Source organism: Cajanus cajan, chromosome 7, assembly GCF_000230855.2.
Source record: "Cajanus cajan strain Asha chromosome 7, NIPB_CcT2T_4, whole genome shotgun sequence".
NCBI lineage: Eukaryota > Viridiplantae > Streptophyta > Magnoliopsida > Fabales > Fabaceae > Cajanus > Cajanus cajan.
In genome coordinates, this window is record NC_138523.1 from 37,525,524 (window position 1) to 37,543,219 (window position 17,696).

The 17,696-nt window shown below is 32.5% G+C and overlaps 1 protein-coding gene across 1 annotated transcript; it reads right to left on the minus strand.

Annotated features, from left to right (window-relative positions):
- Positions 1 to 16,321: 16,321 nt before the first annotated feature.
- LOC145950000 (uncharacterized) lies at positions 16,322 to 16,816 on the minus strand. The gene has a single exon (XM_083060911.1). The coding sequence runs from the start codon at positions 16,814 to 16,816 to the stop codon at positions 16,322 to 16,324; it is 495 nt and encodes a 164-aa protein (XP_082917037.1).
- Between the last annotated feature and the right edge of the window lie 880 nt (positions 16,817 to 17,696).

A 17,696-nucleotide genomic window follows, 5' to 3' on the forward strand; every position in this document is an offset into this window, starting at 1 on the left:
AAAAAGCATATTTAAGAATATGTTGCTAGTATTTTTCTTAATATAAATATATTTTATATAATATAATATAATATAATATAATATAATATAATATAATCAATCCCTATATATATATTAAACATGAATTTTTATTTTATACGAAAATGTTTTTAGGAAAATTTATTTAGGGGAGGATTTATATAGAAATTTTTTAACTTTTTATATAATTCAATTTTTATTTATTATAATTATTTATAAATTAAATATTTATAATTAAAAATTATTTATCATAAATCTAAAATATAATTTATATGTTTAAAAATATCTATGTATACTAATTTATATATAATTTATATATTCAAACATAATATTATTTTTATATAATTTTTTTATAAATTTTAATTATATTTTTTATTCTAAATTTTTTAATTATATTATATATAATAAATATGTTTGTACATTATACAAATTAAAATGCTAATATAATATAATGGTTGTATGCTTAAAATATATCTTATATCACTTTATTTCACATTCATATCACATTTAAACAACCCATTACATTTTTATTTTAATGATAAAATTTTAAGTAATTCACAAGATACTCAAATCTTTATATTTTTTATTTGTACATAATTTTGCATGATGAATCTATCAAGTTTGAAACAATTTTTTTTTTAAAGATATGATGCTTAAAATTAAGCAACTCGATATATTACATAAGATTGTCTCCGATAAAAAAAAATAAAATTAAGATATATAGATACTCTCAAGATACAACTATTTGGAGGCTATTCAAGCAAGCTCGAAAGTTGAAAATATTAACCTACTTAAATTCTCAATTTTCCTCTTAGTACCTTAGGTGATATCAATATAAAACAAAGCATAGTAGAACAAATTATATTACTCACATGATGTTGTTTGATCAAAAGGAAACTCGCAGCAGACAATGCATCTCCTCAAGGTCAATATTGACATACTAGGACAAACCATATAATTGAATTAAAAAAAAATAAAAACCATTTTTTACGTTAGCTCCTGCACTTAGGTAAAGTTTGTATAATCAAGGGTGGAACGACAATGCCATAATGGTATGGTCTTCCATGCAAAAGAAGTCATATATGATAAACTCTCAGATTGAGACAAAGTAAAGTATTTTTAGTAGGGCCACAAACAAAAATCAAATTGATGACGTTCTGCACATAGTTTGACACTATTTTATGATAAACTCATACCTAGCTATTTTGGTTTTTATACTTTATACATGGGTAAATATTTAATGCATGATAAGTTTTACCATTCATTATTTTTAATAAAGAATTATTTCATTTCTAATCGGTGAGTTATATAATGAGTTTACATTGTCAATGCATAAATTAGTTAATTACTCGTATAATATTTATTTTTAGATTTTAGAGATGTCATTGAATCTCTAGAAATGTTTTTGAAAAATATTATCTAATAACCACGCAAGAGTGTATCCATTACATTGAAGAAAATATTTTGTTAAACTTCATATAGAATCGGCTGTAGCTAATTAATTAATTTATATGAAAAGTATATATAGAGTAGTATATTCTAAGTTTAAATGTTGGAATAGAAACAAACTAGCTCCAAGGTAGGGAGCATAGGCATAGTGATGAATACTATAAATTGAAGACACCAAAGTCAAAAAGGTAAAAAGAGTTCGGCAGCGGGTGCAGGCCTCTCCACACATATACTTCTTTTTCTTTTACTTTTATCTTCATTTGAATTCTCTCTTTTAAGATTGCGAGAGTAAAAAAAAGTATTAATTAATTTGCATCTCAATTATATTGCTTGACAACCTTTTCTCCTATGCAAGTTTTTGACTAGTTAAATGGGTTGGAATGATTGCAGAAATATTAGGAGGACACGTTAAAATGTGGTGGTTAACAAATCATGGGGCCAAACTAGGGTTTGGCGATTGACTTGTGAGAGCATATATAATTTAGCATGTGTAGTGTGCGATATATATATAGTTCTGCCTTGCTTCCTTTTTTATGGTAGGGGCATCGTTGGTTTCAGTGTCCTCTCCATGGATCCAAAGGAAAAGACAGCATAACAATAAAGATATATAATTTTGTCCCAAAGAACTCTATGGCATCACAATGATTCTTCACCTTCTATGTCTTCCTCTTCTTTAATCAAATGCCTCTTCTTATGGAAGCGTGTGAAAGCAAAGAGCCCTTCCAGCCCCACCAACCATCAAATCATTAATCATATATTATCTTATTATCTTATACATATTCAATAATCATATATATCTATCGGTAATCTGAATATATTTCTATTAAATAAAATTTTATAACTTTAAATTTTATAAATAAAAATATTAAAAATAAATATCTTATTATTTTTATATATATTACACAAGTTTTTTTATTACATATTTTAAATAGTTTACGAAAATTTTTGGTGTTTATTATGATGATGAATCCAACCATTTGAATTGAACTAATTAAATTGGTTCAGATATTTCTTTTTTTATTTGGATCCAACCTAGATCGAAGCAATTAAACATGATGTTGATTAATTTAGATATTGAATTTACATATTTAAATTTGAAACCAAATCAAATCAAACTAATTAATTTATATATTATTTGTCTATTATTTTTTATTTGATTAACAATTAATATGTATGTATCATTTTTAATTATTTTAAAGATGATTTTGTGTTATAATATGTAGATTTTTACATTCTTTTTTTGTAAATGTTAAAAAAAACTAAGAATTATATTACAAAATATTGGTTTTCATTTTCACATACTATGGTACATTTAAAATCTTTAAGTAGATTAAGAAAAGAAATCAAGAGAAACTATATTACAAATCTATCAATTTAGTTAATTTTTGACAATATATCAATTTAGTTAATGTTAAAAAAATCATTTACTTTGAGAAAAAAGATATTTTTTAATTTAACTTTTTTAAAAAATTATTGGATCCAATGATCCTAACTGAACCAACTCAATCAACAGATTGGTTAGGGTTAAGCGAAAAAATTATGTAATTCAAACTAAGGCAAATAAATTAAATTTAATTAGTTCATAAACCAACTTGACTTGTAAACATCTTTAGGTTTTGATTGGGTGTCCATCGGATCGAGTTAATTAGATAAACTCAACAATCCAAACTAAACCAATTAAATTGGTTTGGATTTTTCTTTTGTTTGAGTCCAACCTGAACCGAACCAATTAAACTCAATGGTGATTGGGTACATGTATCAAATTCACACATTTAAAATCTGAACCAAACCAATTAATTTATATATTATTATTTTATTAACAATTATATATATATATATATATATATATATATCATTTTAATTATTTTGAAGACGTTTTTGTATTATAATATGTAATTTTTTCATTCATTTTTCAAATACTTAAGGAAACTAAGAAAAATTATATTGCAATATATTGAGTCATTTTCACACTATAACATTTGAAATCTCTAAATATATTAAGAAAAATTATATTATAAATTTATCAATTTAGTTAATTTTTGACAATATATTAATTTAGTTAGTACTAAAAAAATATATTTATTTTGAGAAAAAAAAATATTTTTAATTATTTTTTTAAATAATATAAATCAACTTAATCAACGTCTAATTGGTTTGATTTGAATTAAAAAAATTAAAAAAATTGAATGAATCTAAATTAATTAAATTTAATTTGTTTGGATTAAATTTTTATTTAAATCCAAACTAACTTGACTTGCAAATATCCGTACGCTTTGATAGTTGTTGGCTCCAATGAAAAGGGTTATGATAGAATTGAGACATTGTGTAGTTCACAAGCAAATTGAGACAGAAAGATGGAGAAAATTACAGCGTGATTGGCTACTCGATCTAAGGTGTTAAGATGCATGCATGGAATGGAATATTTTTTTTTCATAGAATATGGTTTAAAAACTTGAAAAGAAATTAAACAAATATATAAAAGCATAAAGCGTTTTTGCCTAATTGATAAATGTGATGTAGGCCCAAATAATTATAACTTTTGAATGGAGTAAGAAACTTTTTGACGAGTATTATTATTTTACAATCTTAATTCGGAAAGTAAGGTACACTTGGCTATTGTGCATGACGACACCAAGTCACCGATATTAGAAAGTTTAAAGTTGATTAACCCTCTCATTAATTTTATCCCTTAACTAGTTATATATTAGTCTCGAATTGGGAAAAGAAATACGAGGAAAATAATACGAAAACCATAGAGTTCAGTTAAACATCTTAATCACTTCCAGAAGACACATTACCTAAGAGGGTCATAAATATAGGGTTGCCTAATACACTTTGAAATCATGGTTTGTGCTACGCATAAGTCAAACCCTAACATTGTAAATGCGAGTCCATAATTAGAACGATCTTCCAATAAGTTGCTCTTCCTTATTCTACCCTCCATGGTGAGTGTGTTAGGTCAAGTACTTCTTTCATTCCCAACTTTATCTATTATCATTGAGTACTGATACCTTATCCACGTATATCTTTTCGAATATTTCTTTATCATTTTTTATTTTCTTTTATCGATATGTGTAACTTAAATATGTTTATTTGTTTTTTTTAATAAAAATAGAAATTTTTTTAACTATTTCAAGTCCTCCATTCACTATGGTTGCTTAAATATATTTATTATATATATATCTATATTAAATAGTTATAATTTATTGATATTAATCATTTATAATAAGAAAGATTTATGTTACTTATATTTTCATATAAATAAATATATAAAGTTGTAACAATTCATTCAAGTAATATCATTTAATTTAATTTTTAGAGAGTATTGTGAAAAGAATTCATTAAAAAAATTTCTTTATAATTTTATTCTTTTCTTAATAATAAATCTTTTCTTAATGTTAATTATCTTTCATACAGTTTTCACATTAAATATGATTTTACCATAAGATATCTCTTTCTATTTCCTTCTATCTTATCATATATATATATATATATATATATATATATATATATATATATATATATATATAATTTTCTATTTATTCTTTATCTTTGTGTTGATTACAGTAAAAACATCCACCAATTTTATTCATATAAATAGTAAGAATAAGGATTCATTGACATAAAATGTAAGTTTAAAAACTTATATTAAATCTTATATCTTTAATAATTTTTTTATAATATAAATATAACTGATTTAATTATTAAATTATGTAATATTATATTTAAGATTATGTATATCATATTTTATATAACTTAATTTTTTTTAAAATATATTGTCTAAATATATATACATATTTTAAATATTATCTTATACTTTAGAATAAAATAATATAATAAAATATTAAATAATTTTAGAATCATGCATTGTATTTTAGTAGATGCGGTAAGAAAAGATTTTTTTCCCTTTCATTTTCTCTCCTATCAAATAACTTAAAAGTTATATATTATTATTCCTTTTCCTTATATTTCATTTTCTTTCGTTTTCTTTTAGAATCAAACTGTCAGAATGTTTAAATCAAAGTGGAATAAAATATTACTACACCGTAACAGCAATGTTTTCTTTTCCTTTTAAGCAATTGTTCCACCACCATTTATTTTCTTAAGCATTAAGTTTAAATTTTTTATTAATATTCTATTAGATTTCTTTGACTATAAAAGGCCATACATATATACAATGTTTTGTATTAATGAGAAATGAAATGAAGTGAATGAATTGATTGAGTTTTACACTCTAACAAAACGAAGCATAATTATTAAATAATTGAGCAAATGTCAAATAGCGAATACAAGAAAGTGAGTAGGTGCTTCCAAATATAATTTTAATCGTTGTTAATCAAATTCAAACGTGAATAATTTTTAAGGAGAAAAATGTAGTGAACTCAATATTTGAGGATTCAAATTTCAATTACTCTGATAATGTATAGAAGAAATCCAAGAAATGGAAAAATGGTTCAAATGTCACTGTTGGTATTAGATAGATAAGACAAAGGCGCAGAAATCAAGACGGCGCGTTTAAATGTGATTACAAACTAAACAAAAAATTGGCTCCTAAACAACATGAAATGACTAAAGATTAAACCAATAGTAGCAGGTCAAATCAAATAGGAGAAGATCATACACAATGTTTGTTTGTTTATTTATTTTTGCTTTCAAAATTCAAATGGCGTTAATTATTTTTTCCTTTAATTTTCTGTCTTCAATAAAACCCTGTTATTTTAATATTTGCACCCGCGAAAATCGGAAACAAATAAGCAGATAATGGTTGAGTAAACAAAGATCAACCACAGCCCGAGAAGAAATATTTGAACCTCCATAGATGATTAAGAGCTAAAATTATATGTAGACTGATGAAGAGGGATAAAATAGAGTGGAATAAAAAATAATATAACTTTTATTATAAAAATTGTTTTAAATGAAATGATATTTGATCAAATATATTTTAATCTAAATAATATGAGTAATTTTGTATTTTATCAATGTTTTTAGGAAAAATTAAAAATATTTTTGTTCCGGCCAAGGGATGGACTAGGGTTTTTTCCTAGATCAAGCCTCCGAGCCAGAACATTCAAAAGTGTAATCTGCCGTCTTAACTCTAGGGTTTTAGGTTTTATATTTTCTTATTTGCGGGCCTCATGGGCCCCGAGAATGAGGGGTTTTCCTTAACCGTTTTTATAGAGAACATTTGATTATTAGAAGTAAGATTTCTATCCTTAATTCTCGGATCAACGTGAAAAGTGAGGCTTGTTCGGATACTGGCCGATATCATCCAGGCCGAGTCCATACTGGCCGATACCAACCAGGCCGAGTCCATCCTGGCCGATACCAACCAGGCCGAGTCCATCCACCGACTAGGCCGATACCAACCAGGCCGAGTCCATCTACCGACTAGGCCGAGTCCATCCTGGCCGATACCAACCAGGCCGAGTCCATCCACCGACTAGGCCGAGTCCATCCTGGCTGATACCAACCAGGCCGATACCAACCAGGCCGAGTCCATCCACCGACTAGGCCGAGTCCATCCTGGCCGATACCAACCAGGCCGAGTCCATCCACCGACTAGGTCAAGTCCATCCTGGCCGATACCAACCAGGCCGAGTCCATCCTGGCCGATACCAACCAGGCCGAGTTCACCAGTGTGACCAATATGGGATCGAGCTTTTACCGAGATCACCATCGTTGGGGGGGGGGGGTATCAGGTTAAATTCTGATTGCTCCTGCGCATGGGCCAGAACCAAGTCGGCCGTATTCCGACTCCTCCCTTGACCGTATCAGAAACATACCGAGACGGTACACTTGCCTTCCAGCCCTGAGTATTATAGGCGAAAGGGCTTGGCTAGTCGGTTGTTTTTCGATGCCTCCGTTGAACGTATCAGAACCATACCGAGACGGTACACTTGCCTTCCAGCCCTGAGCATTATAGGAGAAAGGGCTTGGCTAATCGGTTGTTTTTCGATGCCTCCGTTGAACGTATCGGAACCATACCGAGACGGTACACTTGCCTTCCAACCCTGAGCATTATAAGCGAAAGGGCTTGGCTAGTCGGCTGTTTTCCGACTCCTCCCTTGATCATATCGTGAATGGCGAGTTGGTGGATCCTCCCAAGGATGATTGAGCTTTACTTTAGAATGTTGTGTTTTTCTTTATGTCTTCGTGTTTTTGCTAATTGTTGTCAAGAACTATTGTGATCTTCTTTTTCGAGTCCTATATGAACTTTGCGCGTTGCTCTTGATATTAGTTGAACGACTTTATGTGTGTGTGGAGTAATTGCCAAGATGTTGATTATTGTAAAATCATGATGAAAATTCTAAGTTAAAAATTTTTCCGAGTAATCATCCAAATACCGACTCAAATTTTAAGTGTAAAATTTCCCAAGTAAAATGAAATTTTGACTAGCGAATCGTCCAAGTATCGATTCAGGTTTTTAATGGAAAGTTTTCCAAGTTAAAATGAAATTTGGGCAAAACCAGTCTCCCAAATTCCGACTCGTGTAACGAGTGGAAAATTTTCTAAGTTAAAATGAAATTTTGAAAAGCCAATCTCCCAAATTTTGACTCGTATAACGAGTGGAAAAGTTTCTAAGTTAAAATGAAATTTTGGCAAAACCAGTCTCCCAAATTCTGACTGGTATAACGAGTGGAAAATTTTCTAAGTTAAAATGAAATTTTGGCAAAACCAGTCTCCCAAATTCTGACTGGTATAACGAGTGGAAAATTTTCTAAGTTAAAATGAAATTTTGGCAAAACCAATCTCCCAAATTCCGACTGGTATAACGAGTGGAAAATTTTCTAAGTTAAAATGAAATTTTGAAAAGCCAATCTCCCAAATTCCGACTCGTATAACGAGTGGAAAATTTTCTAAGCTACAATGAAATTTTGGCAAAACCAGTCTCCCAAATTCCGACAGGTATAACGAGTGGAAAATTTTCTAAGTTAAAATGAAATTTTGGCAAAACCAGTCTCCCAAATTCTGACTGGTATAACAAGTGGAAATTTTTTTAAGTTAAAATGAAATTTTGGCAAAACCAATCTCCCAAATTCCGACTCGTATAACGAGTGAAAAATTTTCTAAGTTAAAATGAAATTTTGAAAAGCCAATCTCCCAAATTCCGACTCGTATAACGAGTGGAAAATTTTCTAAGCTACAATGAAATTTTGGCAAAACCAGTCTCCCAAATTCCGACTGGTATAACGAGTGGAAAATTTTCTAAGTTAAAATGAAATTTTGAAAAGCCAATCTCCCAAATTCTGACTCGTATAACGAGTGGAAAATTTTCTAAGTTAAAATGAAATTTTGGCAAAACCAGTCTCCCAAATGCCGACTGGTATAACGAGTGGAAAATTTTCTAAGTTAAAACGAAATTTTGGCAAAACGAGTCTCCCAAATTCTGACTGGTATAACGAGTGGAAAATTTTCTAAGTTAAAATGAAATTTTGGCAAAACCAGTCTCCCAAATTCTGACTGGTATAACGAGTGGAAAATTTTCTAAGTTAAAATGAAATTTTGGCAAAACTAGTCTCCCAAATTCCGACTGGTATAACGAGTGGAAAATTTTCTAAGTTAAAATGAAATTTTGAAAAGCCAATCTCCCAAATTCTGACTCGTATAACGAGTGGAAAATTTTCTAAGTTAAAATGAAATTTTGGCAAAACCAGTCTCCCAAATGCCGACTGGTATAACGAGTGGAAAATTTTCTAAGTTAAAACGAAATTTTGGCAAAACGAGTCTCCCAAATTCTGACTGGTATAACGAGTGGAAAATTTTCTAAGTTAAAATGAAATTTTGGCAAAACCAGTCTCCCAAATTCTGACTGGTATAACGAGTGGAAAATTTTCTAAGTTAAAATGAAATTTTGAAAAGCCAATCTCCCAAATTCTGACTCGTATAACGAGTGGAAAATTTTCTAAGTTAAAATGAAATTTTGGCAAAACCAGTCTCCCAAATTCCGACTGGTATAACGAGTGGAAAATTTTCTAAGTTAAAATGAAATTTTGAAAAGCCAATCTCCCAAATTCTGACTCGTATAACGAGTGGAAAATTTTCTAAGTTAAAATGAAATTTTGGCAAAACCAGTCTCCCAAATTCCGACTGATATAACGAGTAGAAAATTTTCTAAGTTAAAATGAAATTTTGGCAAAACCAGTCTCCCAAACGCCGACTGGTATAACGAGTGGAAAATTTTCTAAGTTAAAACGAAATTTTGGCAAAACGAGTCTCCCAAATTCTGACTGGTATAACGAGTGGAAAATTTTCTAAGTTAAAATGAAATTTTGGCAAAACCAGTCTCCCAAATTCTGACTGGTATAACGAGTGGAAAATATTCTAAGTTAAAATAAAATTTTGAAAAGCCAATCTCCCAAATTCTGACTCGTATAACGAGTGGAAAATTTTCTAAGTTAAAATGAAATTTTGGCAAAACCAGTCTTCCAAATTCCGACTGGTATAACGAGTGGAAAATTTTCTAAGTTAAAATGAAATTTTGAAAAGCCAATCTCCCAAATTCTGACTCGTATAACGAGTGGAAAATTTTCTAAGTTAAAATGAAATTTTGGCAAAACCAGTCTCCCAAATGCCGACTGGTATAACGAGTGGAAAATTTTCTAAGTTAAAACGAAATTTTGGCAAAACGAGTCTCCCAAATTCTGACTGGTATAACGAGTGGAAAATTTTCTAAGTTAAAATGAATTTTTGGCAAAACCAGTCTCCCAAATTCTGACTGGTATAACGAGTGGAAAATTTTCTAAGTTAAAATGAAATTTTGAAACGCCAATCTCCCAAATTCCGACTCGTATAACGAGTGGAAAATTTTCTATGCTACAATGAAATTTTGGCAAAACCAGTCTCCCAAATTCCGACTGGTATAACGAGTGGAAAATTTTCTAAGTTAAAATGAAATTTTGAAAAGCCAATCTCCCAAATTCTGACTCGTATAACGAGTGGAAAATTTTCTAAGTTAAAATGAAATTTTGGCAAAACCAGTCTCCCAAATGCCGACTGGTATAACGAGTGGAAAATTTTCTAAGTTAAAACGAAATTTTGGCAAAACGAGTCTCCCAAATTCTGACTGGTATAACGAGTGGAAAATTTTCTAAGTTAAAATGAAATTTTGGCAAAACCAGTCTCCCAAATTCTGACTGGTATAACGAGTGGAAAATATTCTAAGTTAAAATGAAATTTTGAAAAGCCAATCTCCCAAATTCTGACTGGTATAACGAGTGGAAAATTTTCTAAGTTAAAATGAAATTTTGGCAAAACTAGTCTCCCAAATTCCGACTGGTATAACGAGTGGAAAATTTTCTAAGTTAAAATGAAATTTTGAAAAGCCAATCTCCCAAATTCTGACTCGTATAACGAGTGGAAAATTTTCTAAGTTAAAATGAAATTTTGGCAAAACCAGTCTCCCAAATGCCGACTGGTATAACGAGTGGAAAATTTTCTAAGTTAAAACGAAATTTTGGCAAAACGAGTCTCCCAAATTCTGACTGGTATAACGAGTGGAAAATTTTCTAAGTTAAAATGAAATTTTGGCAAAACCAGTCTCCCAAATTCTGACTGGTATAACGAGTGGAAAATTTTCTAAGTTAAAATGAAATTTTGAAAAGCCAATCTCCCAAATTCTGACTCGTATAACGAGTGGAAAATTTTCTAAGTTAAAATGAAATTTTGGCAAAACCAGTCTCCCAAATTCCGACTGGTATAACGAGTGGAAAATTTTCTAAGTTAAAATGAAATTTTGAAAAGCCAATCTCCCAAATTCTGACTCGTATAACGAGTGGAAAATTTTCTAAGTTAAAATGAAATTTTGGCAAAACCAGTCTCCCAAATTCCGACTGATATAACGAGTAGAAAATTTTCTAAGTTAAAATGAAATTTTGGCAAAACCAGTCTCCCAAACGCCGACTGGTATAACGAGTGGAAAATTTTCTAAGTTAAAACGAAATTTTGGCAAAACGAGTCTCCCAAATTCTGACTGGTATAACGAGTGGAAAATTTTCTAAGTTAAAATGAAATTTTGGCAAAACCAGTCTCCCAAATTCTGACTGGTATAACGAGTGGAAAATATTCTAAGTTAAAATAAAATTTTGAAAAGCCAATCTCCCAAATTCTGACTCGTATAACGAGTGGAAAATTTTCTAAGTTAAAATGAAATTTTGGCAAAACCAGTCTTCCAAATTCCGACTGGTATAACGAGTGGAAAATTTTCTAAGTTAAAATGAAATTTTGAAAAGCCAATCTCCCAAATTCTGACTCGTATAACGAGTGGAAAATTTTCTAAGTTAAAATGAAATTTTGGCAAAACCAGTCTCCCAAATGCCGACTGGTATAACGAGTGGAAAATTTTCTAAGTTAAAACGAAATTTTGGCAAAACGAGTCTCCCAAATTCTGACTGGTATAACGAGTGGAAAATTTTCTAAGTTAAAATGAATTTTTGGCAAAACCAGTCTCCCAAATTCTGACTGGTATAACGAGTGGAAAATTTTCTAAGTTAAAATGAAATTTTGAAACGCCAATCTCCCAAATTCCGACTCGTATAACGAGTGGAAAATTTTCTAAGCTACAATGAAATTTTGGCAAAACCAGTCTCCCAAATTCCGACTGGTATAACGAGTGGAAAATTTTCTAAGTTAAAATGAAATTTTGAAAAGCCAATCTCCCAAATTCTGACTCGTATAACGAGTGGAAAATTTTCTAAGTTAAAATGAAATTTTGGCAAAACCAGTCTCCCAAATGCCGACTGGTATAACGAGTGGAAAATTTTCTAAGTTAAAACGAAATTTTGGCAAAACGAGTCTCCCAAATTCTGACTGGTATAACGAGTGGAAAATTTTCTAAGTTAAAATGAAATTTTGGCAAAACCAGTCTCCCAAATTCTGACTGGTATAACGAGTGGAAAATATTCTAAGTTAAAATGAAATTTTGAAAAGCCAATCTCCCAAATTCTGACTGGTATAACGAGTGGAAAATTTTCTAAGTTAAAATGAAATTTTGGCAAAACTAGTCTCCCAAATTCCGACTGGTATAACGAGTGGAAAATTTTCTAAGTTAAAATGAAATTTTGAAAAGCCAATCTCCCAAATTCTGACTCGTATAACGAGTGGAAAATTTTCTAAGTTAAAATGAAATTTTGGCAAAACCAGTCTCCCAAATGCCGACTGGTATAACGAGTGGAAAATTTTCTAAGTTAAAACGAAATTTTGGCAAAACGAGTCTCCCAAATTCTGACTGGTATAACGAGTGGAAAATTTTCTAAGTTAAAATGAAATTTTGGCAAAACCAGTCTCCCAAATTCTGACTGGTATAACGAGTGGAAAATTTTCTAAGTTAAAATGAAATTTTGAAAAGCCAATCTCCCAAATTCTGACTCGTATAACGAGTGGAAAATTTTCTAAGTTAAAATGAAATTTTGGCAAAACCAGTCTCCCAAATTCCGACTGGTATAACGAGTGGAAAATTTTCTAAGTTAAAATGAAATTTTGAAAAGCCAATCTCCCAAATTCTGACTCGTATAACGAGTGGAAAATTTTCTAAGTTAAAATGAAATTTTGGCAAAACCAGTCTCCCAAATTCCGACTGATATAACGAGTAGAAAATTTTCTAAGTTAAAATGAAATTTTGGCAAAACCAGTCTCCCAAACGCCGACTGGTATAACGAGTGGAAAATTTTCTAAGTTAAAACGAAATTTTGGCAAAACGAGTCTCCCAAATTCTGACTGGTATAACGAGTGGAAAATTTTCTAAGTTAAAATGAAATTTTGGCAAAACCAGTCTCCCAAATTCTGACTGGTATAACGAGTGGAAAATATTCTAAGTTAAAATAAAATTTTGAAAAGCCAATCTCCCAAATTCTGACTCGTATAACGAGTGGAAAATTTTCTAAGTTAAAATGAAATTTTGGCAAAACCAGTCTTCCAAATTCCGACTGGTATAACGAGTGGAAAATTTTCTAAGTTAAAATGAAATTTTGAAAAGCCAATCTCCCAAATTCTGACTCGTATAACGAGTGGAAAATTTTCTAAGTTAAAATGAAATTTTGGCAAAACCAGTCTCCCAAATGCCGACTGGTATAACGAGTGGAAAATTTTCTAAGTTAAAACGAAATTTTGGCAAAACGAGTCTCCCAAATTCTGACTGGTATAACGAGTGGAAAATTTTCTAAGTTAAAATGAATTTTTGGCAAAACCAGTCTCCCAAATTCTGACTGGTATAACGAGTGGAAAATTTTCTAAGTTAAAATGAAATTTTGAAACGCCAATCTCCCAAATTCCGACTCGTATAACGAGTGGAAAATTTTCTAAGCTACAATGAAATTTTGGCAAAACCAGTCTCCCAAATTCCGACTGGTATAACGAGTGGAAAATTTTCTAAGTTAAAATGAAATTTTGAAAAGCCAATCTCCCAAATTCTGACTCGTATAACGAGTGGAAAATTTTCTAAGTTAAAATGAAATTTTGGCAAAACCAGTCTCCCAAATGCCGACTGGTATAACGAGTGGAAAATTTTCTAAGTTAAAACGAAATTTTGGCAAAACGAGTCTCCCAAATTCTGACTGGTATAACGAGTGGAAAATTTTCTAAGTTAAAATGAAATTTTGGCAAAACCAGTCTCCCAAATTCTGACTGGTATAACGAGTGGAAAATATTCTAAGTTAAAATGAAATTTTGAAAAGCCAATCTCCCAAATTCTGACTGGTATAACGAGTGGAAAATTTTCTAAGTTAAAATGAAATTTTGGCAAAACTAGTCTCCCAAATTCCGACTGGTATAACGAGTGGAAAATTTTCTAAGTTAAAATGAAATTTTGAAAAGCCAATCTCCCAAATTCTGACTCGTATAACGAGTGGAAAATTTTCTAAGTTAAAATGAAATTTTGGCAAAACCAGTCTCCCAAATGCCGACTGGTATAACGAGTGGAAAATTTTCTAAGTTAAAACGAAATTTTGGCAAAACGAGTCTCCCAAATTCTGACTGGTATAACGAGTGGAAAATTTTCTAAGTTAAAATGAAATTTTGGCAAAACCAGTCTCCCAAATTCTGACTGGTATAACGAGTGGAAAATTTTCTAAGTTAAAATGAAATTTTGAAAAGCCAATCTCCCAAATTCTGACTCGTATAACGAGTGGAAAATTTTCTAAGTTAAAATGAAATTTTGGCAAAACCAGTCTCCCAAATTCCGACTGGTATAACGAGTGGAAAATTTTCTAAGTTAAAATGAAATTTTGAAAAGCCAATCTCCCAAATTCTGACTCGTATAACGAGTGGAAAATTTTCTAAGTTAAAATGAAATTTTGGCAAAACCAGTCTCCCAAATTCCGACTGATATAACGAGTAGAAAATTTTCTAAGTTAAAATGAAATTTTGGCAAAACCAGTCTCCCAAATGCCGACTGGTATAACGAGTGGAAAATTTTCTAAGTTAAAACGAAATTTTGGCAAAACGAGTCTCCCAAATTCTGACTGGTATAACGAGTGGAAAATTTTCTAAGTTAAAATGAAATTTTGGCAAAACCAGTCTCCCAAATTCTGACTGGTATAACGAGTGGAAAATTTTCCAAGTTAAAATGAAATTTTGGCAAAACCAGTCTCCCAAATTCTGACTGGTATAACGGTGAGAAAATTAAGCTGTGATTGCGAAAGCTCTGACTCAGAGATGTAAATGCAATATTTTGTTAAAATCAATAACCAAGATAGGAGATAAAGGAGATTAACCCAGCTTGAAAATCAATCGTATGCATAAGTCCTTCAAAAACCCGACTCACCTTAAGGAGAAAATGACCAGGTTAAAGATTCCCTTTCGAATACTGAGAGTCGTTCGGATACCGATTTCAAGAGTTTGATGGGGGTGAGCCAGCCTTTTTGATTTATACTCGTCCAGTCGGATTTTTATCGATCCATCACGAGTTTGGTCTTCAAGTTATTTATACTCGCCCAGTCGGATTTTTACCGATCAATCACGAGTTTGGTCTTCGAGTTATTTATACTCGCCCAGTCAGATTTTTACCGATCAATCACGAGTTTGGTCTTCGAGTTATTTATACTCGCCTAGTCGGATTTTTACTGATCAATCACGAGTTTGGTCTTCAAGTTATTTATACTCGCCCAGTCAGATTTTTATCGATCAATCACGAGTTTTGGTCTTCGAGTTATTTATACTCGCCCAGTCGGATTTTTACCGATCAATCACGAGTTTGGTCTTCGAGTTATTTATACTCGCCCAGTAGGATTTTTACCGATCAATCACGAGTTTGGTCTTCGAGTTATTTATACTCGCCCAGTCAGATTTTTACCGATCAATCACGAGTTTGGTCTTCGAGTTATTAATTATACTCGCCCAGTCGGATTTTTACCGATCAATCACGAGTTTGGTCTTCGAGTTATTTATACTCGCCCAGTCAAATTTTTACGGATCAATCACGAGTTTTGGTCTTCGAGTTATTTATACTCACCCAGTCGGATTTTTACCGATCAATCACGAGTTTGGTCTTCGAGTTATTTATACTCGCCTATTTGGATTTTTACCGATCAATCACGAGTTTGGTCTTCGAGTTATTTATACTCGCCCAGTCAGATTTTTACGGATCAATCACGAGTTTTGGTATTCGAGTTATTTATACTCGCCCAGTCGGATTTTTACCGATCAATCACGAGTTTGGTCTTCGAGTTATTTATACTCGCCCAGTCGGATTTTTACCGATCAATCACGAGTTTGGTCTTCGAGTTATTTATACTCGCCCAGTCGGATTTTTACCGATCAATCACGAGTTTGGTGCCTTTAAAACAACACACCTGTCGATCATGGAAAGATAAAAGAGATGGTATTTAATAAAATGAGAATTATTGGTTAGTCTTTCACATTTTTATAAGGAATCAAAATCTCTTGGGACGACCCCAGCTTCTCGGCTTTCAGCTGCCCTTTTGTTGATTTGTCCTTCCTCCGTCTTGATGTGACTTAGGGCGAAAGCTCTCACCTCCGACATCGTTTGGCAATTTGCTCTCTCTAGCGCGATGTCGAAAGCACCGGACCTTAACCCCTTCTGAAACGCAATGACCGCCATCCTTTCATCCAAAGGCGCTATCTTCAAAGCAACCTCGTTGAACCTTTGCAAAAAATCTTTCAACAACTCCTCGCGTTGCTGTTTGAGATCAAACAAGTCTGACGTGATCGACGATTTCTTTTTGTTGGCTGCGAACTGCGCCATGAAAAGCCGACTAAAGACGTCGAAGTCGGTGATTGATCGGTCAGGAAGACCACTAAACCAATCAAGGGCTGCTTTTTTGAGCGTGCCCATGAACAGCTTGCAGCGAATTTCCATGCTCCCACCACAAATCAGCATTTGTGCTCGTAAATCCATCAAGTGTTGACTAGGATCCTGGGTTCCGTCAAAAGGTTCCACCTGGGGGACCCGATGATACCTCGGGATGACCTCGGTCTCTATAGCCTCCGAGAAAGGTCAGAAATCCCTAGGAACTTCCATCATGACATCTTCCTCCGCTGTTCGGGTATCGGCCGTTATCATAGCCTGCATCTCATCCGCTCGCCTCCTGATCTCCTCGTTTTCTCGCTGGATGGCCTCCTCCATTTTTCTGGATCGTGCATTCTCCTCTGTCAAGCCATTGATCAATGTCATCATCTCCTCCATGGTAAGGTGTTGTGGGTCGTTGTTCGATGTTCCGCCTCTCACCATGGTAAAGTGCAGGTTCTTTTATATGATTTGAGGCGCAGGAAAAGTTTTACCGTAGCCCCACGGTGGGTGCCAAAATGTTCCGGTCAAGGGATGGACTAGGGTTTTTTCCTAGATCAAGCCTCCGAGCCAGAGCATTCAAAAGTGTAATCTGCCGTCTTAACTCTAGGGTTTTAGGTTTTATATTTTCTTATTTGCGGGCCTCATGGGCCCCGAGAATGAGGGGATTTCCTTAACCGTTTTCATAGAGAAAATTTGATTATTAGAAGTAAGATTTCTATCCTTAATTCTCGAATCAACGTGAAAAGTGAGGCTTGTTCAGATACTGGCCGATATCATCCAGGCCGAGTCCATACTGGCCGATACCAACCAGGCCGAGTCCATCCACCGACTAGGTCGAGTCCATCCTGACCGATACCAACCAGGCCGAGTCCATCCACTGACTAAGCCGAGTCCATCCTGGCCGATACCAACCAGGCCGAGTCCATCCTGGCCGATTCCAACCATGCCGAGTCCATCCACCAACTAGGCCGAGTCCATCCTGGCCGAT

Bases quoted from the DNA above. Each gene is read 5' to 3' on its own strand.
- LOC145950000 (XM_083060911.1), bottom strand. From the start codon at position 16,816: ATGGATTTACGAGCACAAATGCTGATTTGTGGTGGGAGCATGGAAATT.